General features: G+C 55.3%; 1 protein-coding gene across 2 annotated transcripts in view; it reads right to left on the reverse strand.

The window, feature by feature from the left end:
- SCN4A (sodium voltage-gated channel alpha subunit 4) overlaps positions 1–21,265 on the reverse strand; it is a gene marked incomplete at its 5' end in the record, with an annotated part of 31,944 nt that extends 10,679 nt beyond the window's left edge. Inside the window, 14 exons of one of the 2 annotated variants that reach the window (XM_081110071.1) lie at positions 1,330–1,833; positions 7,327–7,683; positions 8,778–8,951; positions 10,727–10,965; positions 13,147–13,300; positions 13,861–14,070; positions 15,738–15,879; positions 16,121–16,184; positions 16,986–17,300; positions 19,566–19,657; positions 20,124–20,252; positions 20,552–20,641; positions 20,790–20,908; positions 20,993–21,265. In XM_081110071.1, coding sequence (XP_080966197.1) covers positions 1,330–1,833; positions 7,327–7,683; positions 8,778–8,951; positions 10,727–10,965; positions 13,147–13,300; positions 13,861–14,070; positions 15,738–15,879; positions 16,121–16,184; positions 16,986–17,300; positions 19,566–19,657; positions 20,124–20,252; positions 20,552–20,641; positions 20,790–20,908; positions 20,993–21,265 — 2,862 coding nt within the window. Of the gene's footprint in view, positions 1–1,329; positions 1,834–7,326; positions 7,684–8,777; positions 8,952–10,726; positions 10,966–13,146; positions 13,301–13,860; positions 14,071–15,737; positions 15,880–16,120; positions 16,185–16,985; positions 17,301–19,565; positions 19,658–20,123; positions 20,253–20,551; positions 20,642–20,738; positions 20,909–20,992 lie in introns of both variants that reach the window. The other variant, XM_081110070.1, reaches the window with a different exon arrangement.
- Between the last annotated feature and the right edge of the window lie 3,191 nt (positions 21,266–24,456).

Raw genomic sequence — 24,456 nt, forward strand, 5'->3', positions numbered from 1 at the left:
GGGAGTGGAGCAGGCAGGGAGGCTGGTTCTCCGACCTGGCCAGGCCTCCCCCACCTCCTCCTGGTGCCGCCCTAGGCCAGCTCCCGGGCCCAGACTCCCTCAAGGGGGGACCCTTTCATGGCTGGGGGTGAGGCCCCTGAAGAGGAAGATGGAGAGGGCAACTGGATGTCAGCTCTGGGTCCAGAATGGTGACTAGAAAACTAAGAGAGTCCTGGTGTCCAGTTGACAGAAAGGGAGACTGAGGCACGGGGCAATAGGTCAGCCAGGGCATCCACTGAGTCAATTGTCCCGCCCATGTGCCCCCACTCCTGCAATCCCCCTTGGAATCCTGCTTTCCTGGCTCTAGAGCGTGCTCAGAGCCTTGGCCTGGGTGACTCCAGCCCTCCCCCACCCCCGCTCTTCATACCGAGGTCCGTGTCATAGTCCCGGGTATTTATAGCTTGGCAGGCACTCGGCCCTCTGGAAAGTCAGCGTGCCACATATTTGGGGGGAATAAGAAGTCAAGAACTTTCAGGGCAAAGTTCATTTGGGCCCCAGTGCCCAGCCCAGCCCAGGGCCCATAGGGTGCCGGTGGGCAGAGGGCTTATGCTCATCCTTCCCCAGCCAGGCCACAGGGTGGGTGAGGGGCTCAGAGTCACCTCCCCGAGGAGGCCTAGGCAAGGCCCCAGAGCTTCCGGGGTTGACCACCAGCCCCTCACCATCCTGGGAGGGAAGGAGCAGGAGCAGGGGACATTTCAGCCCAGCCGCTGCAGGGCGCCTACAGGGGCTGGGTGGGTGGTCAGGACTCTTACTGAAGCTCCCTGCTCTCTCCCTACCCAAACTCCTTGCTCCACTGCACCTCTCCTCAGAGTCCCCAGCCCAACCTGGCATTCTGGCTCACCCTGGGGGGAAAGGGACCAGCCCCAGGGGGGCGGGGGGGGAGAGGGGGCCTCTAAACAGAAATCGGTAACAATGGCAAGAACGCAGAGTGGGCTTAAGAGAGCCCTGGAGTAGAGGTTTCACAGGTAAGAACAGCCTGTCCAAGATCGCCACCTGCTGGTGAAACAGGGCCCTGCCGGAGTTGTGGGGGTGGCATGAAGGGCGTTAGGGCAGCCAGGACCCGTCATACTAATCATGTCAATAACAGCAGTGACCGTCACCATTTACCCAGCGCTCACTATGTGCTGTACACACGTCCTCTCATCTAAGGTCACCACAGTGACCCCAGGTAGGCACCATGACCCCCATTTTTCAGATGGAGAAATGGAGCCTTGGAGGCCTGAATAAAGTCACACAAAAATGTGACGCCGGGACCGCTGACCCCCATGCCAGGCTCTGCGACGGGCTCACCTTGACATCCTCAGCCTCCGAGAAGGTGTCAGTCTCCTCCTCTGTCGGCATCTCCAGGTCGGACTCCTCGGAGGCGATGGGCACGTGGATGGTCAGGTAGGGGTTGTTGATGAAGTTGAGGTGGTCCAGCTCAATGCTGGGGGTTGGCCCGTCAGCCAGGCCCACGTGGTTCAGGATGTGATTGTCCTTCAGGTCCTTGTCACCCTCCTTGGGCGGTGGTTCCTTCTTCTCGTCCTCGGGGGCACTCTCCCCGGCCTCCCCGGCCTCCCCGGCCTCTCCAGCCTCCCCGGCCTCCCCGAGCCTCCCGATTTGGAGTATGATCTCCTTGGGGCTCAGGATCTTGCCGCGCAGCAGCCCCAGCAGGAAGGCTTTGGCGAAGCTGATGCCCCACTTGATGCGCCCGATGGCGATCTGCAGGTTGTTCATCTCGCCGTCCTCGTCCGGGGCTGCCAGGCTGTCGGCGCTAAAGGAGCTCAGCAGCAGGGCCAGGAAGAGGTTCAGGACCTGGGAGCAGGGGTTGGGGAGCCTCAGCTCAGCCTCCGGGCCCCTGAGGGTCCTCAGGTCTCCAGACCAGATCTACCCCATATTGAACATTTAAAACAGCACCACCTAATGGAGTCCTCACGACTGCTCATGGAGGTGAGGCCTGCCACTCTCATCCCCGCTTGGCAGGTAAGGAAACTGAGGCTTGGGCACAGGCTAGGACGTTGCGGACCCAGGCTGAGGCAAGGCTTGGAAGGCCCCTGGGTGCCAGGGACTCTTTCCATGACGCTGTCCTCCGCCTCCACTACCAGGGGACGCAGAGCAAAGACCAGGGTGCATGTCTCCGAGCTCCCAGGACTTACTGGGAACCACTTTATTGAGCCATCTTTTCTTTCCTGATGAGTGGGATTTTAATAGACCCTGTGCTCCCAGTGCTCAGAGGCATGTCCCCTATTGCCCTGGAAGGGGCAGTGACCCCTTTCTCCCATGGGGTCCCCTGCTCCACCTGGTTCTCTTCCCACAGTCCTGCTGAAAGGGACTTTAGAGGCTTCTGGTCTACCCACTGCCTCCCGTCAACTTTATCTTCCAGTGGCCAGACATTTACTGGGCCCCTCCATTGAGCACAGGAGCCAGTGGCCTGCGGGAGCTCCCACCTGCTAGAGACAGACATCTGATCAGAAAAACCATATGCAGTGAGTTTGCACAGCCGTGGAGATGGGCACGGAGGCTCTGAGACCATGCTGCTTGGTTTCGAATCCTAGTTTACGAGCTGTGTGTCCAGAGGCAAGTCAGATCTCTGCTGTGTGCCTCGGTTTCCTCATCTGCATATGGAGATGTTTCCAGTCCCTGCCTCCTCGCATGGTGGTGAGCACACAGTAGGCACTCCAACATGTTGGCTGTTCTGTGTGCAACATTGGAAGGCAGGGCCAGGCTCTTTCTCTGGGGGCCTTGGGGAGGCCCTGGGAGCCTGTCCATGGGAACCTCCCACCCTTGCCCATCTTCCCCGCCCGCCTCTCACTGTCTGACTTTCACCAGCGTCCTCCGAGGGCCTTTTGTCATCATCTTAACCATCGTGTTAACATGATACCTTTGAAATAGACAGGGTGTCCCCACAAAAAAGTATACATTCTTTAACAGCTGACAGCTCAAATTTGAGAAAATAAATACTGCCTTGATAATTATTCAAAGTATGTATATACATTTTGGGGACATCCTATATATATGTGGTGTCTCGTATATATTATTTCCTTGGGGGAATGTACTGGGGGGATTCTGCCCCATCTCCACACCCCCACCTACTTTGCTGCCTTTGCCCCCCACCAAAATTTCTTGGTCTTTTCTTCTCTCTCTTGGGGGGAGGCATCCAGTTGCCAGAAACACATCTGAGATGGGAATTAGCTGCTCTCTGGGTCAGCAGGGTTTGCACACGGCTCTTGCCTGGGACAGAAATAGCCTCCTCGGGCAAGGCGGGGAGCGGGGGGGACTGGAGGGGAGGGGAATGGACATCGTGCCCCCTGGGGGCTCTGAGGGGTGGGTTACCTATGACTTAGTCATTTCCCCTCCTTTACAGGAGCCCAAGGAAGTGCCCAAGTGCCATGGACATGGGGAACATGGGTACCCGCACTCCCTGGCAGGGTGCCCTCATGCCCTCTGCAAACACCTGCCTCCATGAGCCTGCGGGGGCGGGGGGGGAGGGACGGGGACCGTGCCCAAGGAGCTGACATTGCCACCTCCCTCGGCTGCTCCACTCCCTCTGAGCAAAGTGGGAGAACCACAGAGCTGGACCAGAAAAGAGTGTCAGCGGTGGGTGAGGGAGTGTGTGCGGGGGGAGTGCGTGTGACACACACGCAGACTCAGTGCAGGGGTTCCAGCCTCGAGCCAGACTGCTTCGGCTCACAGGTGACGGACTCACTTCCCGGGGCCTCTGCTTTCTCATCTACAAAGCAGAGCTGAGCACACGGAGCGTATTCCGAGTGCCGGATGAATGTAAACGGAGACCAGCCGTCCCCATCCTTGCTGGTGTGGATGTCATCACTGTCAGCACTGCGGTTATTATCTATGTTATTGTCACGGGAGTTCAGAGACACAGGTTCTAGTCCAGGCTCAGCTTCTCACTAGCTGTGTGGTCTAGGCAGTGCCTCCTTGGAGCACAGAGCCAGCATCACCGGCCTCTCAGGGTTGTGGACAACATCAAGGATGATGCAAATAAAGCCCCTCACGCAGGCACCGGCCCCTGGCAGGAGTGTGAGGCCCCCGATGGGTATCTACACCACACACGCCTGTGACATTTGAACTCCCCTGACCTCAAGGGCCAAGTGCTTTGCTAATCACTGAGACGTGTGTTGTGTAACCCTCAGGACCACCCGGTGAAGTGGGTCATCCCCATTTTCCAGGTGAGACATACTGAGACCAAATAGGTTAATAACTTGCTCAGGGTTTCCCAGTGAGTGGTGGCAAAGTAGGGGCTTGACATGATTTTGAGTTTGCACACAAAACCCCCTTGCAGAGCCTTTCTGTCACCCCCGGGTCCTCAAACTACATGACAAACTGCTACTCAGACACTGCTACCCACACCCTAATCCTGCCCCCGAGGTCTGCCCAGGCATCTTCCCTCTCTTTCTCCACCCCCCAAGACCTCCCTCCCAGGGACAACCAGCCTGGGGCCTCCTGTCCTAGCTGTCCCTCATTCCAGGGTCTCCTCCTCAGCTGAGGTGACAACCCACCCCACCAATCTGCTCCTGCCCCCAGCCAGAGCTCAGCGATATCTGAGAAGCGCTGACCCAGCAGCCCAAGGATTCCACAGGCCTTTGCAGAACATGTTGGGGAGGGAGGGGGATGGGACGTGCGTCTTCCCGCCTCTGTTGCCCAGGGCAGTGCCTGCCAGCCACCACAGGGGGCAGCTGAGCACAGCACTCTGGGTAGGACTGACCCCCATGCCACCCAGAGAAGGGGAGGAGTCGGGGTCGGCAGGGTGAGGATAGATGCCTGCCAGGCCCGAGCCACAGAAATGCTGGTCAGCTGGACCACAGCCCCACAGCCTGTTTCTCATCAGCCCCTGCACCCCTTCCCTGCACCGGCCCCCCACAAGCCAAGCCCAAAGTGGCAGGATGGATGCTGTTTGTGCCATCTATGGATTCTCCCAACACCCGGGGCCTGATTCCCAGGTACAGAGGGTGAGAGGGTGGGAGAAGGCCAAGAGGCCCAGCAACCTCAGATGCCAACTCCACGCTGTACCTTCTTGCACACTGTCATGTCACTCCTCCCAGCCACCCTATAAGGTACCCACTATTTTTCTTTCATGTAAAATTGGAGAATCTAGCCAACCAGAGAGCAGTAATTGGTTCAAGGTCATGCAGATGGAAAAGGAGCTGGGATTGGAACTTAGACCTGTCTGATTCCAATTATTATGTTACTTTACCCAAAACACTAGGTTTCAACAGCACTAATCACAGTGCCAGCCCTGGGCCAGCAGCAAGAGCATCTCCAGAGCTCACTAGAAACACAGATTCCCAGGTGCAGGCCCAGAGCTGCTAGATCAGACTGGGGTGGGTGGGAGGAGGCGGCAGGTTCTAAGAAACTCCCAAGCAACTCTTAAGCAGGTTAAAATTTGAGAATCATTGGATTAAACCACAAAAATTTTTGCCATTTTGAGGGAAACAAAAGAAAAAATAAACAAATGGCACTACATTATACTAAAAAGATTTTACATGGCAAAGGAAACCATTAATAAAACAAAAAGACAACCTACTGAATGGAAGATTTTTGCCAATGATATCTACATTGATAAAAGAGAAAGATGCAAATTGACCGTACCTTCGTGATGCCCACCAGCCAATCAGGAGTGGCTATGCAAATTAACCCAACAAAGATGGCAGGTTAATTTGCATACACAGGCGCTGAGCAGCTGGGGTGGGGCAGGATGCTTGCATTGTTGCTATGGTGACAACACAGGCGTTCTGCATCGCCCCAGTTGCTCCGGGCCTCTGGGCAGTGTGGGAAGGCGGAAGAGCGGCTTCAGCCTGAATGAAGGCAGTGCTGGCAGCCAGGGGAAGGAAGGCCCATTCTTGCACGAGTCTTCATGCATCAGGCCTCTAGTATCTTATAAAGGGCTAATATCCAAAATTTATAAAGAACTTATACAACACAACACCAAAAAAACCAAACAAATCCAATCTTAAAAATGGGCAAAGGACCTGAATAGACACTTCTCCAAAGAGGACACACAAATGGCTGATATCTGAAAAGATGCTCACCATCACTAATCATCAGAGAAATGCAAGTTACAACCATAATGAGATATCACCTTACACCTGTCAGAATGGCTATCGTCAATAATCCATAAACAACAAGTGTTGGAGAGGATGTAGAGAAAAGGGAACCCTTGTGCACTGGTGGTAGAACTGCAGATTGGTGAAGCCACTATAGAAAACAATAGAGAGCATCCGAAAAAAATTATGGCCCAGAGATTCCACTTCTGAAGAAACCTAAAACACTAATTGGAAAGAATATATGCACTCTTATGTTCACTGCCACATTATTCACAATAGCCAAGATACGGAAGCAACCCAAGTGCCCATCACCAGAGGAGCGGATAAAAAAGTGGTGATGCGTATATACAACGGAACATTACTCGGCCATAAAAAAGACTAAAATCTTATCATTTACCACAGCATGGATGGGCCTAGAAGGTATTATGCTAAGTGAAATAAGTCAGTCAGAGAAAAACAAATATCATATGATTTCACTTATACATGGACTCTAAAGAACAAAATAAACAAACAAAATTGAAACAAACTCATAGAGAACAGACTGATGGTTGCTAGAGGGGAGAGGAATTGGGGGACTGCGTGAAAGAGGTAAAGGGATTAAGGTGTAAATTGGGCCCTGGCTGGTGTGGCTCAGTTGGTTGGGCATCATCCCATGTACCACAAGGTTTCTGGTTCCATTCCCAGTCAGGGCACATGTCCGGGTTGTGGCTTGTAGGGGTGTGAAGGAGGCAGCCAATCCATGTTTCTCTCTCTCCCTCTCCCTTCCTCTCTCTCTAAATAGCGATAAAAAAATATATTAACAACAACAATAAAAAAGAAGTACAAATTGGTCGTTACAAAATAGTCACGGGGCTGTAAAGTCCAGTATAGGGAATATAGTCAATACTATTGAAATAACTAGCTATAGTACTAGGTGGGGAATGGAAATATCGGGGGGAGGGGGGACACTTTGTAAAGTATGTGAGTATCTAACCACTATGCTGCACACCTGAAACTAATGCAAAATAATACTGAATATAAACTGTAATTGAAAAATAAAATTAAAGAAAAAATTTGCCATTTTGGGGGGGTGAGGGGGCAGGAAGAGAAGAGCCATGTATCATGCAGTTCAATTCATAGGAAAAGGGCCCTCGCATGACAGCCCCCTTCAAAGGGAATAACGGAGATAAAAGAACGGGTCATGTCTTGGACACTCGGATTTCCTGGGCAAGGTGTGGGGGGGAGCCACCCAGCCAGCCTCACTCACCACTAGGTTGCCGATGACCATGACCATGAGGAAGACGGTGAGGCACATGGCCTGGCCGGCCACCTCCATGCAGTCCCACATGGTCTCGATCCACTCGCCACACAGGATGCGGAAGATGATGAGGAAGGAGTGGAAGAAGTCGTGCATGTGCCAGCGGGGCAGGCTGCAGTCCGAGGCGATCTTGCACACACACTCCTTGTAGCTCTTGCCGAACAGCTGCATGCCCACCACGGCGAAGATGAACACGATGATGGCCAGCACCAGCGTCAGGTTGCCGAGCGCCCCCACTGAGTTGCCGATGATCTTGATGAGCATGTTCAGTGTGGGCCACGACTTGGCCAGCTTGAAGACCCGCAGCTGCCGGGAGGGAGGAGGGCAGGGGTGAATGAGGCGCAGGGACCCATGGTCAACCCGGGGGAGCCCTATCCTTAGGGGAAAGAATCATCTTGAACTGCTCAATTCCCCATTCCCTGAGTGATTGGAAGGCCTCAATTTGCCTCTCTGTTAAATGAGAACATTCATGTCCTACTAAAAAAAAGTCCTTATTTGTCAAAGACACAGATAAAGCTTCCAGCCAGTGTGAGTCAGTGGTTGATAGTCAACCTATGAGCCAGGAGGTCACGATGCCTGGGTGGGCACCGGTAGGGGGCATGCAGGAGGAGCCAATCAATGATTCTCTCTCATCATTGAGGTTTCTATCGCTCTCTCTCCTTTCGCTGAAATCAATTTAAAAAAACGCCACATATTTAAAGACACAGATAAAGTGTTTACAAGTGAAATTATATGTTGGGATTTGCTTTAACATACTCTCCTCCACAAAAAGTGGGGGGGGGGGGGCAGATGAAACAAGAGCAGCAGACTATTGATGGCAATTGAAGCTGGGTGATAGGTACACAGAGGTTTATTATACTTTACTAGAGGCCCGGTGCATGAATTCATGCATGGGTGGGGTCCAGCCAGCCCGCTCTGATCGGGGCCAGCCACAGGGAGGGTCCAAGGGCAGCTGGTGGGCCGGCCCCACTCCCGATCTGGGTGGGGGGGGGGCCGATTGGGGATGGGGCCAGCCAGGGGAGGGTCTGCAGGTGGTTGGCCAGCTGGTCTCGCCCCCTGGTTGAACTCCCAGTCGAGGGGACAATTTGCATATTAGCCTTTTATTATATAGGATACTTTTGTGGATGCATGAAAGGTCCCAGAATAAAGTTTAAAAAAATAATAAAAGTGCTCTCAGGGGGTGGTGGAAAGGGCACTAATTCAGAGCTCTGATTCTATCACTAAAGATCCTCCCAAGCCTTAGCTTTTAGGGCTACAGTCCAGGCCAAAGTGCCCATTTCCCAGCCACCCAAGGCCCCCAGCAGCCCTGTGCGATAGGGGAGGGGGTTCCCTTTCTCCCTATTTTCAGTAGGAAAATCCCCACCCTGCCCCTCTCCCACCCCGGCCCGGGGCTCACGCACCAGACGGAAGGAGCGGAGCACCGACAGCCCCTGCACGTTGGCCAGGCCCAGCTCCACCAGGCTGAGCGTGACGATGATGCTGTCGAAGATGTTCCAGCCCTGCTGGAAGTACTCGTAGGGGTCCAAGGCGATGAGCTTCAGCACCATCTCTGCTGTGAAGATGCCCGTGAAGACCTGTGGGGTGGGGGGCGGCCCCGTCACAGGTCACAGAGCTTCCGGGAGCACAAGGCTTTGAGAGTCCCTACCCGACTCACCTCCTGGCAGAGCCTGTGGGGCCCAGAACCCTGAAGGGGCAGGTAGTGGTGACCACGGCACCCGAGTGTGTGTGAGTGAGGAGTGGGGTGGCCGTTCCACAGGGGAGATGGGGACCACCCAGAGACCTGGGCCCTTTCTTTTTTGGCCATGTGACCGAGGGCCAGCCCTCAACGTCTCGGGGCCACTCACAGAATATTTAACACTCACAGAGGGCTTTGTGGTTGCCATGACAACCTCCTTGGTGTGCCAGTTTCTGTGTCATTGGGAGGGATTATCACACCCGTCTCAGGAAAAGGAAACAGGCTCAGAGAGGTTAGCGGGAAGTGCTCGGTCGTGCTGCCCACATGGGAACGAGTCAAGTCTCAAACCTGCTTGATTCAGTGTCCTGTTTCTGCTCCCTACAGCCTCTCTACCCTCCCTGGCATGGGTCTCAGGACCCAGCCTCTTGGTGGGCGTGGAAGTCTAGGGCAGGGGCCAAAAGGGGGCAAAGTTGGAAACAGTGAGAAGGCCAGAGCTGCCTCACCCCCAAGCACAACCCTCTATATGGCGTCTGAGGGCTGCAGAGTCCCTGAAAACTACCCCCTCTCCCCCAGGGCACGGCCCCCCTCCTGCCAGACACCAGCTGCCCTGGGTCCACAGCTTGCCCTGGCACATGCTGAGCCCCGCCCAGGAGCTGTCTCTGGCCATAGCAGGTGCCCAGTCGGGAGCAGAATGTGGGCAGGGGGTGAGCAGGCTGTGGGCCGGCCCCATCACGTACACCCCAGCAGCTGCACCAAGTCCAGAGCACGCCCTGGCCCCTCCAGCCCGGCCATGGCTGCTCGGGCATCTCCACGGAACACACTTGCCTGCCTCCCAGGCTGGGGACTCCAAGGTCCGAATCCCTTGCTGTCCACCCAGGCCTGTCCTTCCTCAAGCCTCACATCTCGCTCTCCTAGCCCCCCTGACCCTCAGGGTGGGGGAGTGCCCGGCCCATTTGCCATCCTGAAAACATTTGAAGGAAACTGAGAAGGTGGGCAGGGCTGGAGGAGGAGGCGGCTTTTTCCCTTTGTCAGGCTCCACCGTGGCTGGCAACGAGGTGATAATGCTCCTAATGGGTAGGGATAAGCAGGCGGATCAGTGTGTGTCAACAATAGCGGAGCAGGCAGGGCTGCAGAGGGTAGTAAGCCTGGCCACGCTGGAGAAAGGGTAGCGGGCAGGGGGCTGAGGGTTGGGAGGCTATGCCCTGTGGCCTCCAGGATGAGCTGGGGCCTCTTGGGCCAGGGTGCCCATGGCTATATGCCCTACTTCCAGGTCCCGTAGTCCCTCTTAGGCCCACAACAAACAATCTCTAAAGGTGGAGAGACTTGTCACCCAGTCCCCCCACCTCCGTTGCCCCAACTCCCCCATATCTGCATCCATGGCATGACCTGGACTCCAGATCCCCGGAGTCCTGATCTTAAGGATTCCAGAACCTCATCCCCACTCTCTCTGCTCCCAGCTATCCTGAAACCCAAATACATCCTGTGGATAACCCCATATACCTTCCTTGTACATCAACTTATGTCCCCCACATGCTGGGAAAATAACCCCAGCCTGTCTACATATGTCCCCCAATAGTGCCCCATATTTCCACACAGCTGAGAGGGCTCCATCAGGCCCTGTGTCCTCTTCTGTCCTGCCTGGGAATGACCACCCCTCCCTTGTCCCCTCCCTACCAGGTTGCCCACGCTGAGCACGTGGTCAAACTCCTCTGTCATGGGGTAATGCTCCATGGCCATGAAGAGGGTGTTGAGCACGATGCAGATGGTGATGCCCAGGTCCACGAAGGGGTCCATGACAATCAGGTGGATGATGTTCTTGAACTTCATCCATGGGGCGCAGCAGTTCCATATGAGCACTTTGTGGGCACACTTGTACCACCATGGTGGGCACTTCTGGTGCGCCTCTTCCAGCTCTGGGGGTAGGGTGGAATCAGACAGGTGATGTGGATCCCCCTCTCAGTGGCTATCTTCCTCCACTTGGTCTTTGGGGCTCCCCAAGCCCTGCCCCTTAGATCGCATCTCAAACGTCACCCCTCAGGGCCCCCTACTTGAAGCCACACCTCTCACTGCATCACCCTCAAAACCCAACCCTTTAGATCCTGTCCCCCAAAGACCTGCCCTTTATCGGCCTTTGCCCCAGGCCCCTTCTCTCAATGGGCTATTTCAAGCTTCGGCCTTCTTGACACAACCCACAAAGCCCTGCCCCTCAGTGACTGTCACCCCTGCCAGTGGCCCAGGACAGTGATCCTGCACCCTGCTCTCGCAGTGCCTGAGGGTCCCTGGTTGGAGGCCACTGCTGGGGGTCGGTTCCCAGTTCCTCCTGCCGCTGGCCAGTGCCACTGGGGAGCAGACTGGGATCCCCCTGTGGGCTCTTTATTGCTTTGGCAGTAATGCCGGCCCCTCCAGACTGTTCCCAGCCAATCAGTCACTTCCCATCAGGGTGGCTTTCTGGAAATGTCCCCTGTTCTTGCCGCCCTAGCTCAGAAGCCCATAAGGCCCATGGATGAAGCTGCTCCTCCACCTGGACTTCCAGGCCTGTGCTGCTGTGGGAATCCTCAGCCCAGGCATGATCTCATTTCATTCCCACCAGAACTTCATACATGCTGTTAGTGCCTCCATCTCATAGAGGAGGAAAGGGGACTGGAGTGGGGCAGTCCCATGGATCCTTGGATTTGCAAGCATGATTGGGACACCCAGGGGTGGGGGTGGCTGACTCTCACCCCCACCCAGGAGTTAGCAACCTGGGCCACTCATACAGGCTACACATTCTAGTCCAGCGGTTCTCAACCTGTGGGTCGCAAACCCTTTGGGGGTCGAACGACCCTTTCACAGGGGTCGCCTAAGACCATCAGAAAACACATATATAATTACATATTGTTTTTGTGATTCATCACTGTGCTTTAATTATGTTCAATTTGTAACAATGAAAATACATCCTGCATATCAGATATTTACATTACGATTCATAACAGTAGCAACATTACAGTGATGAAGTAGCAACGAAAATCATTTTATGGTTGGGGGCCACCACAACATGAGGAACTGTATGAAAGGGTCGCGGCGTTAGGAAGGTTGAGAAGCACTGCTCTAGTCTGACCTTAACAACGCCACCCCACCCCCAACCTGGCTGCTACTGCAGGTGCTGCTGCCAAAAATCCTCACAACCATCCCGCAAGGGCAGTGTTGAGTGATCTCCTAGGCCAGCTCTGCCCAGCATTCTCTGGGGCATTCTCTGGCAGGGCACCCATACCTGGATGCCTGTCATACAAGGTTAGGGGAGATGGTGCCCTCTAGAGGTGTGCAAAGTCCTCTAGGACGGCGGTCGCCAACCTTTCCGACCTCACAGACCACCCGTTGGCAACCGTTGCTCTAGGACCTCCAAGTCCTTCCTGACACAAGTGGCCTGGGAAGGGAACCAGATCTCTTCTATGACAGATTTCCTTCCTTCCCTCACTCCCTCTCTCTCTCTTTTCTTCCCTCCCTCCTTGTCATTCATCCATATACCCATGTGTTTCTTCCCATTCATTAATCTTTCAGCCCATCCATCTATCCATCATCTATCCATCATCCATTCATCCACCCATCCATCCATCCATCCACCCATTCATCCATTCATCCATCCATCCAATTGTGTAAATCTATCTACCTTCTTTTTATAACCTCATGCTTATCCTCCTCCTGAGACTTGGGGAGCAGCATGGGCATTTGAGGGAGTCTGTGACTCTCCCTGGGCAGAGTCTGGCCTTTGGCCTTTAACTTTTACCCAGAGACATTTGAGGAGCAGGATCTCCCATTTCCGGAACTTTGGGCCTTCCTGGTTAGTATTAGTATCCTGTCCTCCATTGCCTTGGCAGCCCCCAAGGCCCTCCCGGAAGCCCCCATTTCCCGTGGCAGCCTGGCCTTGCAGCCAGAACGGGGCAGGGTAAGCCAGGACTATATTTATCATGGCCATTTCTTCGATGCCAATATTAAGTTACTGTCCTCCTGAAGCTGGGCCCAGCCAGCCCCGCCCTCACTTCCCCAGGAGCCCAAGTGGCCTGATGGGCAGGACATGCAGTGTAGGATGGGTATGGGGGAGCTGGGCACTCACTCACCTTCCATAGCATCTGAGATGGCGCTGTCTGCGCTGCAGCTCGGCCTTGGGGGTCCCTTCTCCCCTGGTGATGTGTCCAGGCTGCCATTGCAGTCTTTGCCGTGGGCTGGGTCACCATCTGCCTCCGCATCTTCCAGAGCCTGGGCAGCCTTGGCCTGTGGACCAGCAGGGTGATGGGCATGAAGTCCATTTCTGAGCCAGGAGGATGGACTGATTGACTTTCAGAGCTTCCTCATGAACCCTTTAGGATGGGGCCCCTCTTCTTGGCCTGCACTGAGCCTAGTGGTGGTCCAAAGTGATGGAGGACCCTCATCCTTGGAGACCCTCCACTCTGAGCCGTGACTGAGCCTGCACTTTGTGAGATGATGAGAGAGTGGGCACTGCTCCCTGCGGCCTCATTAGGACCCGACCCTCTCTTGACAGGGACCCATATTCTGCCCAGAAAGAATCACAAAATCATAGATATTCAAGCTGGAAGGCTACTTCTGATTCCTTGTCACATATGGGGAAACTGAGGCACAGAGCTGCAAAATACTCTTTCTACTGCCTGGATGTCTCCCATCCGACCAAAGCCCCCTCCTGGGGGCCTCTGCTCCCCCTGCCTCCAAGCCCCGCCCCTTCCTCTCCCTCACCCTCAGCCTGCCCAGGAGAACCCAGGCTGAGGGGCAGGGAGATAGAGCCCTGGGTCCTCGGCCTCCTCTCTCTGAGTCCAGACCTTCTCCATTTCCTCCTGATGCTTTTTGTATTTCTCCAGCAGCTGCTGAAACTCCTCTTCTCTCTCCAGATCCTCAGCAATGTTGGCCTCGTTCTGCTCAGCGTAGGCCATGGCCACCACCGCCAGGATCAGGTTGATGAGGTAAAAGGAGCCCAGGAAGATGATGACCACAAAGAAGAGCATGTAGGTCTTGCCAGCTGCTCGGAGGGTCTGGGGGTGGGGGCAGGACAGGAAGTATCACATGGTGCCCGCCTGCTTCACCCACCACCCCTCTCCACACACCCATTGCCCAGAGAGGTCAACAGAGAGGGTCCCTCAGAGAGCCTGGTGACTTGAGGCAGGGTCTGGTCATCCTTGACAGGCTAAACCACACGCTGGGGAACTTCCAAATGTATACCCAGGACCCAGACATTCCTGGTCTCCTGACTCAGAGAGCCCTGAGGACCAGCCAGACATCGTGGGGTCAGAGAGCCAGGATAAAAAATGGTGAACATGCCCTAACTGGTTTGGCTCATTGGTTAGAGCGTCGGCCTGCGGACTGAAAGGTCCCAGGTTTGATTCCGGTCAAGGGCATGTACCTTGGTTGCGGGCACATCCCCAGTAGGAGGTGTGCAGGAGGCAGCTGATCGATGTTTCTCTCTCATTGATGTTTCTAACTCTCTATCCCTCACCCTTCCTCTCTGTAAAAAATCAATAAAATATATTTTAAAAAAAATAGTGAACATGGGCTATGGGGGCTTGAGTCCTAGCTTTGCAATGGTGCCTGGTGTCTAGTAAGAGCTCAACAGATAATAGTTATTATTATTACTATTTTCATTAATATCATCAGTGTTAGAAGTATCACCAGGGACCAGAAGGCATTGTTGCTCCAGACTCAGCCTGACTGTTCTGCAAACAGTAGAAGCTAAATAATTGTGTCTGGGGCCCTGGCTGGTTTGGCTCAGTGGATAGAGCGTTCGCCGGCAAACTGAAGGGTTGCAGGTTCAATTCTGGTCATGGGCACGTACCTGGGTTGCAGGCTTGATCCCTGGTCCCAGTCAGGGTGCATGTAAGAGGCAACCAATTGATGTGTCTCTCTCACATCGATGTTTCTCTGTCTGTCTCTCCCCTTCCCTTCCACTCTCTCTAAAGATCAATGGAAAAATGTCCTCGTGTGACGATTAGACAACAAGTTAAAAAAATAAAATATAAAAAATTGTACCTGGGTAGAGTTGAATTTCTTTTCTTTTTTTAAATTTTATGTGCCTCAGGCATGAAACAGCTCTGGCCACCAACACAGGCATCAAGCTAGGATGAACTAAGGACTGTACATCTGCTTTGCCCCTGACTGATATAAGAGCAACACCACCAATCAGGTGTCTCCTTGCCCATTGCCAGGGGGTCTTTTTTTTTTAAAATATATTTTATTGATTTTTTACAGAGAGGTAGGGAGAGGGATAGAGAGTTAGAACCATCAATGAGAGAGAAACATCGATCAGCTGCCTCCTGCACACCTCCTACTGGGGATGTGCCCGCAACTAAGGTACATGCCCTTGACCAGAATCGAACCTGGGACCCTTGAGTCCGCAGGCCGATGCTCTATCCACTGAGCCAAACCGGTTAGGGCGCAGTTGAATTTCTAAGCTGCCCTGCGGTACTGCAAGGACTGGGGATCTGTGCCAGGCCTGGATCTAGCAAAGATGGAGAAGGATAAAGAGGCTGTGGCTTAGATCAGGGCAGGTACCCAATGTGGGGGGCTCTAAGAAGCTGTCTATATGTAGGGGCACTGAGGGGGTCCCACAGGTGAGACAGCCCTGCTGGGGGTCCTGCCAGGCAACGAAGAGGCCGTGGGGATGAGGGAGGCTCTAGGGCTGAAGAGCAGGGCGGTGCAGCAGTACCAGCTGGAAGAGGTTCTCCCAATAGTCCTGTGTCATGAGGCGGAAGAGAGACAGGAAGGCCCAGCTGAAGGTGTCATAGCTGGTGTAGCCATAGTTGGGGTTCCGCCCAGCCTTTATGCACAGGTAACCCTCGGGGCAGCGCCTGGGGATAGAATGGGGTCTGGTTTTAGGGAAGAAGGAGAGCCCCAACTGGGGGCCAAGAAAGGGGGGCACCAAACGGGGGGAAATGCTTCAGTCCTGTGTCCCAGAAACAGGGAGATGTTCCATCCACGCCCATAGGTTTCCCTTCTATTCCCATCCTCCCCTGGTCCTTGGCCCTGAGCAGCCCTCCCCGTTTTCTGACAGCCCTGGGGCATCTTTTCCCATTGCCCAGCATCACTCACCCAGCATCGCTGCTGTTCCCACAGAGCAGGGCGTCGAGGGCACCCTCCAGGAAATAGAAGTTCCCTTGGGGGTCAGAGGCCACAGAGGATACATGTCACCACATGGACACACCGTGGGCACATGTCCCACTGCACACCTGGGGACACATCTGTGTGGACCGCACCAAACAGCTGCTTCCTGGTACCCCTCCCCCTCCTTTAGGGGCATCCCCAAATCCTAAGATCTCTGGGTAGATACACAGCAGAGAGCTCAGCTCCAAGTGGTGTGAGCTCAGTGCCTGGTGTGGTTGCACAGTCAGAATGAGCAGGGACACAGAGAGACGGGAGGAACATGTATGTGTGTGCATGGGGCTACCATGTGTTTGCGCAGGGCCCCTGAGGGCTGAGGCTGGGGGACGAGGAGGCCAGACCCCAGGGTACCAGGCTGAAGAAGGGGTACCTGTTTCTAATTTGCCAGAAGGCATTGTGTAGACGAATGGTGGCCGTGGGAGAATGTGTGCCTTGTGTGTGAGTATGTAAAGTGTGAGTATGTAAACAGGATGTGGGTGTGTGGGTGCCTGGTGGTGGCCCTGCCAGGGAGTGCATAGGTTACGGACGAGGGAACACGGACTGCTGCTTTATATAGTGGAAGCTTCAGGATTTCCCAAGCAATTTGGCATTTGTTGTCCTATTAACCCTTTGAGAAAGGTGTTGTCATCTCAGTTTTCCAGGTGAGGACTCAGCATCAGGGAGACCAAGTGACTTGTCAGAAGCAAGTGGTAAGTGATGGATCTCAGCTCAGGTCCTCTCCTGTTATTTATCTCACGGGGGGTTGCCCTCGGGACTGGGACTGGCCCCCCCCCGGCCTTCCAGCCTCCATCCTTACCTTCATCACTGATGTAAGCATCCCAATCGAAGGTGTAGTTGCTGGCCCTGCTCTCCGGGCTGTCCCAGGTGTCGTTGCCGTACCATGTGTCGTTGCTGCCCCAGGTGTCGTTGCCGTACCACATCTCATCGCCGTACCACGTGCTGTTGGTGTCGTTGAAGGGCGGGGGCCACCGCACGCACTTCTGCCGCAGATTCCCCATGAAGAGCTGCAGCCCCACCAGGGCGAAGACGCTCAGGCAGAAGACGGTGAGGATCATCACATCCGAGAGCTTTTTCACCGACTGGATCAGGGCCCCCACAATCGTCTTCAGACCTGACCGTAGGGTGGGTAAGAGTATGGACGGGGAGCAGGCAGGGCAGGGTGGTAACTCACTCCCTCATCCTCCAAGCCTCTGCCTACTCCGTCTCCTCAAGACCTGGCTTACCAGGGGCACCACTTCCCGGAAAGCTTCCCAAATTAACCCCACTCTTCTCTGATCACGTGCTTAAGCAGGAGCCTTCGATGGCCACAGAATCTCAGCCACCAGGAGAACGGGCTATAAAGACTTCACGGGCTGCTGCCTGACTCACGGAACAGCACACGGTGGAGCGTAATAAATGTCACTAGGGCCTGGCTGTTTTGCTCAGTGGTTAGAGCATCGGCCCAAGGACCAAAGGGTCACAGGTTTGATTCCCGGTCAAGGGCATGCATCTTGGTTGCAGGCTTGATCCCTGGCCCTGATTGGGGCACATGCAGGAGGTAACCAATGATGTGTCTCTCTCACATCGATGTTTCTCTCTCTCTCTTTCTCTTTCTCTCTCTCTCTCTCTCTCTCTCTCTCTCTCTCTCTCTCTCGCTCTTCCCCTTTTCCCTCCCCTCAACTCGAAAAAATCAATGGAAAAAATATCCTCAGGTGAGGATTAAAAAAAAAAGTTAAGAGAGAAATATACATTTAAAAAATAGATATAAATAGAAAACAAACAAAAAAATAAACGTCACTAGGTCAGCATTCCCAAAGTGTGTTCCACAAAGCACTAATCTCCCAAACTGTGCCCTTAAAGGGGAGCGGGTATTCAATAATGTCCGGGAAAGGCCGAGCTGTGTACTTCTCTTGGAGAGTCACTGTGTAGATCATCTAATCTAAGGCTCTGACAAGTCCTCCAGAAACAAACAAAAACTTCTAATACCACGTTTATTAACGTATTCAGCCACAGAACCCCTTTCCCGATAATGCCTGTCAACCCCCAAGGAATAGCAGGGTTCATGCTGAGATGCTCTAGACCAGCGGTTCTCAACCTGTGGGTCGCGACCCCTTTGGCGGTGGAACGACCCTTTCACCGGGGTCGCCTAAGACCATCCTGCATATCAGATATTTACATTTCGATTCATAACAGTAGCAACATTACAGTGATGAAGTAGCAACGCAAATAATTTTATGGTTGGGTCACAACATGAGGAACTGTATTTAAAGGGCCAGAAGGTTGAGAACCACTGCTCTAGACTGACTTTGTATGATCATTGCATTCGGCCCTTTGGATGGACAGCGGCATAAACAAAACTTAGGGAATTCCAGGGACCAATTCCCATCATTTATGGAAGAGCCCTTCCCTTGGGCCTAATCATAGCGTCTCTCGCTTCAGTGTTAGTTTATTTCCTTTTCTCATCCTGGCATAGACAAGAGATGCTCAGCAGCCTCCTTATAAAAGCCTGCCAGAGCTCCAAGGATGCTGGGAGTGTGGCATCGAGGAACGGTGCTGTGGCCGTGGCTCCGTGGCCGGCGTTGGGCCTTCGGTCAGCACTTGCCCGTACTGGGGTCTCTTGGGGCCTCCTTCCCACACCGCAGTGTGAGGCCTTTGGTCTGGAGGAGAACTCAGGTGCTTTCTAGCATTAAGATGGAGCCATTTCCCCTCCTCCCAGAGCCTGCTCACCATCCCTTATCGTCTTTCTCTCCTCTAATGAGCCTTCTCCAGTTTCTATGCGTGCTTTTTTGAGGGTCTGGATGATCTGGGTTCTATTTACTTCCTGCTTCCTGATGCATTACTTTGGAATTGCCCGGCCCCATGGCTCAGTGGGCAAGCAGTGTGCTCCCTGTGGAGCCTCAGGGCCGGGACTTTCCACACGGATCCCTGTGTGTCTCGGCTGGAGGTCGCTGCTCTGCACACTGGCCATGCACTAGTGCTCTAAGTACCTTACCGATATTAAAGCATTTGATCCCCATAACGGCCCCAGGCCCGGCACTGTTATTATCCACATCCTACAGATACTGAGGCACAGACAGGGTAAGCCACTGGCCCAAGGTCAAAGTTAGGAAATGGTGGAGGTGAGAACTGACACAGGCAGTCTGGCTCCAGAGTCTGTGCTCTCCCCCCCTTGCTATGCAGCCTCTCAAATGCCCATCCTCCAACGGGGCCCTTTTCTCCTCTCTGGCCGTGGGACACCCTCTCTGTGTCCACGCTTTGGTGTGTGTCTTACATACTCAGCCTGGGAATCTTGTGACCCTGGGTCAGGCTCCTGGAACTTGAGTGTCAAGTTCCAGGCCTGGGCATGAGGGTGGGGGGCTGTTGACCCCAGCGGAGGGTCCCTGCACCTCCCCAGTACCTGGGATGACTGTGATGGTTTTCAGGGCCCGCAGCACCCGGAAGGTTCTCAGGGCGGAGATGTTGCCCAAGTCCACAAACTCCGTCACGTACCTGGGTGGGGGTGGGGGTGGGGTGAAGGCTGTGTCAGAGCCGGGGGTAGGTGAGAGGATAGAAATCAGGAATCCTTGTAGTTGGGGTTCCCACAGGGGGCTGGGGAGCAGGTCACTCCGAGGTTCCTATGGGAGCCTGAGAGTTGGGAGAGAGGGCAGGAGCTTGGCTGGGGAGTGGGTATGGCCTCCCAGTGGGTGAGGCCTTGGGCTCAGGGCTGTTGTAAGCTCAGGGCTGCTGTGTGTGGTTGTACATGGTGTGTGTGCGGGGGGCAGCAGGAGAGCCTTCAAACCAGACCCTGGGATGGTGGCTCCGGGAGTTGTACGTATAGCTCACTGTCAGCACCCCTGCCCCGAGGCCCCTGCAGTCCACCCTCTGAGAGGGTGAGCCCACTCAGCGGCTCTCTTTGAGGCCTGGCCCTCTCTGCTCCCCTGGCCACAGCCTCAGGACACCCTGGGCCCCTGCTCACGCCATCATGATGACGCTGAAGTCCAGCCAGTTCCAGGGGTCCCGGAGGAATGTGAAGTCGTCGATGCAGAAGCCTCGGGACAGCATCTTGATGAAGGATTCAAAGGTGTAGATCCCTGTGAAGGTGTACCTGGCGGGGAGAGGGCCGGCCAGGGCCCGGTGTGTCATGCCTGGGTAGGGGTGTGGGTGGCAACGATGGACCTCCCAGGATGGAGGGGCATAGAAGTGACATATGCCACCCGGGGCTGAGGACGGTGGTGAGAATGACAGTGTGTGCCACCTGGAGGCTTAAGGTGTCGATGGGGTGATAGTGACAGCATGTGTCCCCCTGGAACACAATCCTCAGCGTGCGGACACCCGGGATGGGTGGAACCCCAGGGCCAGAGGGGTGGGGCTGGGGAAGGTTGTGGGAGGGGAAGAGAGACTTACTCCACGTTCTTGGACCAGGGGGGCGGATCACTCATGGTCATGAACACGCAATTGGTCAAGATGGTGATCATGATGAACATGCTGAACAGCGTTGGGGGGAGGGTCAAGGAAAGTGAGGGAGCAGGTGGGGAAGGGAGGTGGACAGAGGGCCTCCTCGCCCACAGCACCCCATTTTGCTTATCCCTACCCCCGCCTCTGCCTCTCCCCGCCCCTGCGCTCGCCCCTCTCAGCAGGATATGAGTGGATGAGCACCTTGATGGCGCCTCGTCTGATGATGTTGAAGGGGCTCAGCAGGTAGAGGGCGGGGGTGGCAGAGAAGCGGAAGATGGACTTGCCCTTGTTGAGCACGATGAAGGTCTGAGGCAGGGAGAGAGCTGTGAGGCCTAGGGACAGGCAGACAGACGGACGATGCACAGACAGGCAAAGCAAAGCCGCCCCCACCTTCTTGTCACTGTAGTAAGGGTCCAGGTCCTCCAAGGGGATGCCGATGACCTCTGGCGGGGGGTCCCCATAGATAAGGGGCAGGTTCTTGCCAGCCTCCAGGTCGCCTCGTGGCTTCCGTTCAGGCTCCGAGATCTCCATCTCTTTGTTCCGCTGCTGCCTGGCCGCCTCCTCCACTATCCGCTGTTCTATGGCTGCCAGGGACTCCTGGGTGAAGGGGCGCAGGCTGTGGGGGCCCACAGGCACCACGGTGGACAGAGACAGGCGGGCCATCCTTGCATCCTGGGTTCAGGGGCCAGGAGGGCAGTGGGCAACAAGGGCAGCTGTAGCGTGCAGGCCCCCAAATGCTGGGTGGCTACCCGCCCACGGGCCAGGCTGGGGGGGTGGGTGTGCAGGTGCTGCTGGGATTGCAGGGTGTGCCTGCAAGGCCTGAGCGCTGCTGCTGTCCAGGTATTGGACACAGGAGCATCACCCCCGAGCCCCACGCCACATTCTCCCCAGCAGGGGTTGGCTGCCCTCAGGACTGATGACAAACCAACCAGATCCTCTTCAGCCTTGGGGACTTGGGGTCAATGCCCCAGTGCCCTCAAATGCCTCCTGGGCCTGAGCTCCGGGAACAGTGTGGCTTCAGCCTACAAGGAGAGAGAGAATCACAAGTTATTATACACACACGGCCTCCATGCCCATGTGGGGCAAAGAGGAGTCAGGTGTGAAATGTGCTGGTGGCCTGGTGGGATCAGCCTTAAGCACGAATACGGATGGATTTCACCTTGAGGGTCAACTTGGGTTGGCTGCTGTTGGCTGCCAGGAGATGTGAACAGAGACCATTGAGGTTGCAGCCAGACTCAGTGCAAAAAGACTGCTGTGATTGATTAGTGATGTCTGCCAGGGGCATGGGAAGGAGAATGTAGTGCATCTGACTGTGTTTGCCATCCCTGGCCAGGAGGGAAGGGAAAGGTGTGGGGTGTGGAGTGTCCTGTCCTGAGCTTTGGGGAAGTGTGATATTGGGCTGGAACGGGGAAGAGGGAAAGGCCCTAGGCCCTGCGGAGGGTCCCACCAGCTCCCTCCCACAGGACCTGTGGAATCTAATCCACAGGCAGGCAGGGTAGATGGAGCAGGAAGATGCAGGGTACGTATGTGGTGGGGGGGGGGCGGGATGGGCTGCAGATGCTAACATGGAAAAGATGGACACACGAAAGGTCATGGGCACAAGGAGATGGACAGTTTCAACGGTGGGGGCAGGGCTGGAGCTCCCAGTGACTGTTTTTGGCTGGTGGTCCCTGTATGAACTGGGTGGATAAAGGGCACCCACCAGGAGCTTTAGAGGCCTGTGAGCACTGTGTGGGCTGTGTGTCCTGGGCCAGTCCCTCGGCCTCTGCTGGCCCCTGCCCAGCCATCGTGAGCCCGTTCCCTGTGGAAGGGAGGTAATGGGTCACTTATCTCAAAGGCCCTGGGGAATGACCCACATCAGCAGGGAGACCCCTGCAGCCTGGTCACATGTAGCCACCATGGGGCCCACATAGACAGCCCCCACAGAGCCACCCAGAGCCACACTGGGGGTGGCAGCCTTCTCACAGTGGGCCCCCACGCCCCAGCAGGATCCCTGGCCCAGCCAGTGCGGGCACTTCCTCAGGCTTGGTCAACAGGTGGGAGGGCGGCCCAGGGAGCGGCCAGAGCCATTGGGCAGAGCTGGCCACGCCCCCGCCAGGCTGCCCAGCTGCTCTCTACCATCATCACCCGGGGAGTCGTGTTTCCACAGGATGACTTTGCTCATTCCTGCTGATCCTGTCCCCCAGCTGCTCATTGGCCCCATCGTGTGCGTGGGAGTGTGGATGCGTGAGCCCACGTTCACGCACATACATACACGCACACACATCCGGCCTGAAACCACCCCTCGCACGGTGGTCCCCATAGTTTGTAGCCTGCCCCTTAGCACACACCTTCCCGCCTTCATCTCCAACACCAATCCCACACACACTACCCACACAGAAGATGCTGACCTGCCAGGTGACCATGGAGGGACTCCACGGCCGCTGGGCACCCTCCCAGTTCACGGGCCCCAGTTGGCAACAACCCTCTGGGTGATGCTGCCCACTCTCGCCTTTGCAGAGCCCAAGAGGGACCGTAGACGCCAGAGTCAGGCTGGCTCCGGCCCCAGCTCTCGAATCTACGTTCAACGTTCAACGACGCTCACCTGAGGCCCCCAGTGGACAGCCCCAGCGGTTTCCACTCGCTGGCCCTCCCTCCAGCACTCACACCACCACCGAGAGAAGAACCAGACTGTCTTTCCGGCCTCTCCCTCTGCTCTGAGCTCCTCCTTCCTGCTCCTGGAAGATGCTGCTTCCCGGGGCCCCGGTCACAGCCGCACCTCCCCCTTGCCACAGTCACATCCACCACCCGCCTCCTTTCCGTGGCCTCTACAGCTTTAACACGTCTGTTCCCACGCCCCATGGCTCAGACCTGTCGAGTCACGGCTCCCTTTCCTGCGCAGCCACAGCCTGCACAGCTCGTAGGTCCATGGTCACTCGTGCCCCGCTTGTGTGGTTGTCTAGTGGTGTCTGTCTCCCCCATCAGTCTCCTTGCGGGCTGGGTGTGGGGTCACCACTGAATTTGGTGCCTGTGGTGTGACCCACAAATGGCAGGCAGCCCAACACCTCCTCCTGCTGTTCCCCAGCTGGCCCCACTTCACCTAAACTCCTCTCCTCCCACCTGAAAGCCACTTTGCGTCTGGATGTCTTGTTATGTGAGAGGGAAAATGTCCTCGTTGGCCAGGCCAGTTGAGGCACGGTTTTGGTTGGTGGCTGCTGAAAGCATCTTGGTGGTACACCTGGCCAGTCCCCATGCCCTGCTGATGCTCCCTCATCACCGCTTACCTGCTCTATTCAAATAACCTCCCATCTACCTCTCTACCTACCGCTGGGCTCCCCTCTAACCCACCATCCACATTTCTAAAATCACAAATCTGATCATGTCACCCCCTGGTTAATCCTTCAGTGGCTTCCCGCTGCTTGATAGTGTGTCCCCACTCCTCCACGGGGCCTTCCTGACGCCTTCCATGATCTGATACCTACCTTGCCACTGACCCCCTCCCCAGCTCTGGCCATGCGACCTCCATTTTTACAAATGGCCCAAGCTAGTTCTCACTACCCATGCCTTTGCTTATGGTCTATTTGCCTCCTGGAGCACTCCTCTTTTTTTGTCTCCCTGGAGAGCTTTGATTTGTCCTTCCAGACTTCACCTACACAAAAACACTGCCTTCCGGGAAGTCCTCCCTGGGTACCCTGGCTGAGAGGATCAGTCCCTTGGTGCCAGCAGTGTGCCTAATGCTCATTATTGAATGAATGAATGAGTCCCAGGAACACTTCGCCTTCACCCCTCTCTCCTTTAAGAGCACCCTGAAGCATAACCAGAAGCTGTCTGCCCTGCCCCCTCCTTCCTCCACCCAAAGGCCAGACCTTCCGCTT

Source organism: Myotis nattereri (genome assembly GCF_964212035.1).
Source record: "Myotis nattereri genome assembly, chromosome: 16".
Classification (NCBI taxonomy): Eukaryota; Metazoa; Chordata; class Mammalia; order Chiroptera; family Vespertilionidae; genus Myotis; species Myotis nattereri.